We start from the raw sequence: 4,540 nt of genomic DNA, 5'->3' as shown, positions 1-4,540 counted from the left end.
TCCCAGTGTGTGCTTGACTGTCAATAAACGAAGAAGGAGACAGTCACGGAGTTTCTGGGGACAAACGTGAAAACCAGCAAAATAGCACAACTAAACAATTGTCAAGACAGTGTGAAAAGGGCTAGCAGAGATTTTCATAGAGGTGTCTCAATGAGACCAGTCCAAAGATCTTTCATACAGCTTTGGAGCAGTGATATCCTCGTCCCAGTCGTGTTCACTCCAGAAACATCTACACCGCCTGGCTGTATTTCTCTTGATTCTCATATGTTCATGTCTACCTATCAACTTTCTCATTATTCATTAAATATGGCGTTGAGCTGGGGCCCAACCACATGGTGCGGGTAGGATTCGTAGCTCATGTCTATGGGGAGCTCGTAGCGGGGCACTGTGCTTTGGAAATGAGACGTGTGTCCATGAGCTCCGGCCAGGCTCACCGAGGGGTAGTGGGCCATGAAGGTGTAGGACTTGTCCAGGTCTGGAGACCCATCCTGCTTCAAGGAGAAGTTCCCACTGATACTCAAGGGAGGTGTCAGGGGCCCTTCATATGGTGGAGTGGTGCAGTCTGGGTGGTGGCTCCCAAAGGAAGGATCCACCAAACTTTTGAAGGTAGGAGGCTTTAGATGTAAGAGGTGGGTTTCCATGTTCCCATAGGGGGGGCTCGGCAGTCCTGGGGATTGGTAATTGAAGGTATGGCTGGGTATGGCAGAGTCACACACTGGGGACTTCTCTTCGTGCTTCTCAAGGAAGAGGGACTGAGGCCCCAGCTGTAGACAGCCAGCAACTAGGTTACTGGTTGGCTGTGACAAACCTTTGCAAAGCATCTCCACAAAACCCTTCCCTTCTGGGGTCTGCCCAGTCTCCAGCACCTCAGACAGAGCCCATATGTAATTCCTTGCAAGCCTCAGAGTCTCAATCTTGGACAGCTTCTGAGTCTTGGAGTAACAAGGCATCACCCGCCTCAGATTATCCAGAGCATCATTCAGACCATGCATCCGAGTGCGCTCCCTGGCATTGGCCTTGACCCGCCGGGCCCTGAACCGCTCCAGCCGTGCCTTGGTCATTTTCTTCTTCTTTGGTCCTCTTCTCTTAGGCTTTTCTCCATCCTCCTCCTCTTCCTCCTCCTCGATGCTGTCATGTTCTTCGTTCAAGCCAGCCATCATTCCATAGGGGGCTTGTCTGCTGTCTTCTTCCTTCATTTCATCTTGGGAGCTCAGGGCTTCATCCATCCATGACTGGGAGCTGACAAGCTCTGACATCTCTTTGGGTTTGGCATATGTCTTGGTCATCTCTGATGTCTGCAACAAAGAAACAAAGAAAGTGGGTGTTAATAAGGCCCAGACCAGGGACTCACTCATCACTTCATATGCATCAGAAATTGAATGCAAGATCACCTTCCAATAATGTTAAAGTTACAGAACAAATCTATGAATGACAGGCAGTATGTATCTCTGCAACTATCTGTCTGAATCTGTGCCTATGTGCCTGCAGTCTCTATCTAGGTTTTTATTCCATGCCTATCACTGTGGTATCTGGGCACCATGTGCATAGATTTCAGTGGCGTTGATGCCTGCCAGCTGGGATGAGCTTCTCCCAAGAGCACAAGGCAGAGGAATCTGCTGTACTCCCTAGTTAAGGAGCTGTATTTTGGGAGCAGTAGACCCCAAGTTCTGTCCATCCCCTCCATTCCCCTTCCATACTGCATGGATGGGGTTTACTGGTGAGCACAGTGTTCTTTATTATGCACAGTTGTGTGCCCAGCCCCTGGATTCAATCCCCTCTTACTACGGGATGTTAAGGGTTCATTTTGCCTAGGAGGGGGAGCATGGACATACCAGATGGTTGTGGAACCACTGTCCCTGCTGGATAGAATTAGAACTCAGTGAGAGTTTGTTTGTCACCTCTGGAGTACTGGAGGAGAAAAGCCCTAAAGCCTTATGCTGATGTTGTGGAGATCTGCTATTCAGGGTCTCATGGGTTCCAGTGACTGAGTTTTATGGATTTGTTTTACTCCTTTAAATTTCACTGTGAGTGTTTCAAGTCTGAATTCAGTCTGGCTCCATGAGGCTCATGACCTGCCCGGCAGTGCTGGGGCTCCATTCTGCACAGCGTGGAATAGGGATGGATTTGTCTGATTGCTTCATGGCTGGTTGAAAAATAAAAATAAAGGGAAGATCCTACACTGGAGATATGCAGGAGGGGGGAGAGGGATCAGATCTCCACAGAGCAATTTGGGTTGAACCAGGCAGACCTCATCCTGAAAGTCCCCAGGATACACACAGGAATGCTAGCTCAGCCCCTCTGGAGAGGGGGTAGCATATTCCCTGCTCCACCATCTTCCCAGTCCACCAGTAAATGTCCTGTGGCAGATCAGCTGGAGCATGGGGCCCTCAAACTTTTTAATGCAGCTGACTCGGGGGGATAGGGGTCCTGGCTAGCTGGGACAGGGCTCCCATCATAGCAAAGGTCGAGAATTACTGAGCTAAGGAAAGGCTAAGGTTTACTCTTGTAAAGTGTGTGCACGTGTGTGTGGATGTGTGTGTGTGCCATTTAGTGTGTGTGTGAACGTACGTGCATTCTTTCTGCCTGGTTGTGGAATTGTGTTGCGGTTTGGAACATGGGCACCTCTGCGTTAGCTTGGCTTAGCATCTCTGTGTTCAGGACTCTCGTGGCCTCTTTTTCAGAGGTGCTGAGCTCTTGCGGCTCCCACTGACTGTGGATGGGACTGTCAGTCTCCAGAGCTCTGGAAGTTAGGCCCTGGCTGCACATATGGATAGGGCAGCCCCATGCAGGAATAAGCTCTTATCCAGGTCCTGGAGTTTGAGCTCCACCTCAACACACAGTAAAGCAGGTTCAAATGTTGAAAAAGTAATAGCAAAACAAAATTAAGTACATCAGAAGCAGGAAGCCTGCTAAACAACTAGTGGGGCCACTGGACGATCGAGATGCTAAAGGAGCACTCAAGGATGATAAGGCCATTGCGGAGAAATTAAATGCCATCTTTGCATCGGTCTTCATGGCCAAGGATGTGAGGGAGATTCCCAAACCTGAGCCATTCGTTTTAGGTGACAAAACTGAGGAACTGTCCCAGATTGAGGTGTCAGTATAGGAGGTTTGGGAACAAATTGATAAACTAAACAGCAATAAGTCACCAGAACCAGATGGCATTCACCCACGAGTTCTGAAGGAACTCAAATATGAAATTGCAGAACTACTAACTGTCGTTTGTAACCTATCATTTAAATCAGCTTCTATACCAGATGACTGGAGGATAGCTAATGTTACGCCAATTTTTAAAAAGAGCTCCAGAAGTGATCCCAGCAATTACAGGCCAGTAAGCCTGACTTCAGTACCAGGCAAACTGGTTGAAACTATAGTAAAGAACGGAATTGTCAGACACATAGATGAACATAATTTGTTGGGAAAGAGTCAACATAGTTTTTTTAAAGGGAAATCATGCCTCACCAATCTACTAGAATTCTTTGAGGGAGTCAACAAGCATGCGGACAATGTGGCTCTAGTGGATATAATGTACTTAGATTTTTAGAAAGCCTTTGACAAGGTCCCTCATCAAAGGCTCTTAAGCAAAGTAAACTGTCATGGGATAAAAGGGAAGGTCCTCTCATGGATCTGTATCTGGTTAAAAGGTAGGAAACAAACGGTAGGAATTAATGGTCAGTTTTCAGAATGGAGAGAGGTAAATAGTGGTGTCCCCCAGGGGTCTGTGCTGGGACCAGTACTATTCAACATATTCCTAAATGATCTGGAAAAAGGGGTGAAGAGTGAGGTGGCAAAATTTACAGATGATACAAAACTACTCAAGATAGTTAAGTCCCAAGCTGACTGCAAAGAGTTACAAAGGGATCTCACAAAACTTGGATGACTAGGCAACAAAATGGCAAATTAAATTCAATGTTGATAAATGCAAAATAATGCACATTGGAAAACATAATCCCAACTATACATATAAAATGATGGGTCTATATTAGCTGTTACCACTCAAGAAAGATATCTTGGAGTCATTGTAGATAGTTCTCTGAAAACATCCACTCAATGTGCAGCGGCAGTCAAAAAATCTAACAGAGTGTTGGAAATCATTAAGAAAGGGATAGAAAATAAGACATAAAATATCATATTGCCTCATATAAATCAATGGTATGCCCACATCTTGAATATTGTATACAGATGTGGTTGTCCCATCTCAAAAAAGATATATTTGAATTGGAAAAGGTTCAGAAAAGGGCAACAAAAATGATTAGGGGTATGGATCAATAAGATTGGGACTTTTCATATTGGAAAAGAGATGACTAAGGGGGGATATGACAGAGGTCTATAAAATCATGACTGGTGTGGAGAAAGTAAATAAGGAAGTGTTATTTACTCCTCATAACACAAGAACTAGGGGTCACTAAATGAAATTAATAGGCAGCAGGTTTAAAACAAATAAAAGGAAACAACGAGGAGTCTGGTGGCACCTTAAAGACTAACAGATTTATTTGGGCATAAGCTTTCGTGGGTAAAAACCCCACTTCTTCAGATGCAT

General features: G+C 45.6%; 1 protein-coding gene across 1 annotated transcript; it reads right to left on the bottom strand.

Annotated features, from left to right (window-relative positions):
- Nucleotides 1–293: 293 nt before the first annotated feature.
- NEUROD4 (neuronal differentiation 4) lies at nucleotides 294–1,286 on the bottom strand. The gene has a single exon (XM_034792650.1). It carries the CDS (start codon nucleotides 1,284–1,286, stop codon nucleotides 294–296), a length of 993 nt encoding a protein of 330 aa, XP_034648541.1.
- Nucleotides 1,287–4,540: the final 3,254 nt, after the last annotated feature.

Source organism: Trachemys scripta, chromosome 16 (assembly GCF_013100865.1).
Source record: "Trachemys scripta elegans isolate TJP31775 chromosome 16, CAS_Tse_1.0, whole genome shotgun sequence".
Lineage (NCBI taxonomy): Eukaryota > Metazoa > Chordata > Testudines > Emydidae > Trachemys > Trachemys scripta.
The sequence above is the reverse complement of the archived record's forward strand: the minus strand, read 5'-3'. Positions and strand labels throughout refer to the sequence as shown.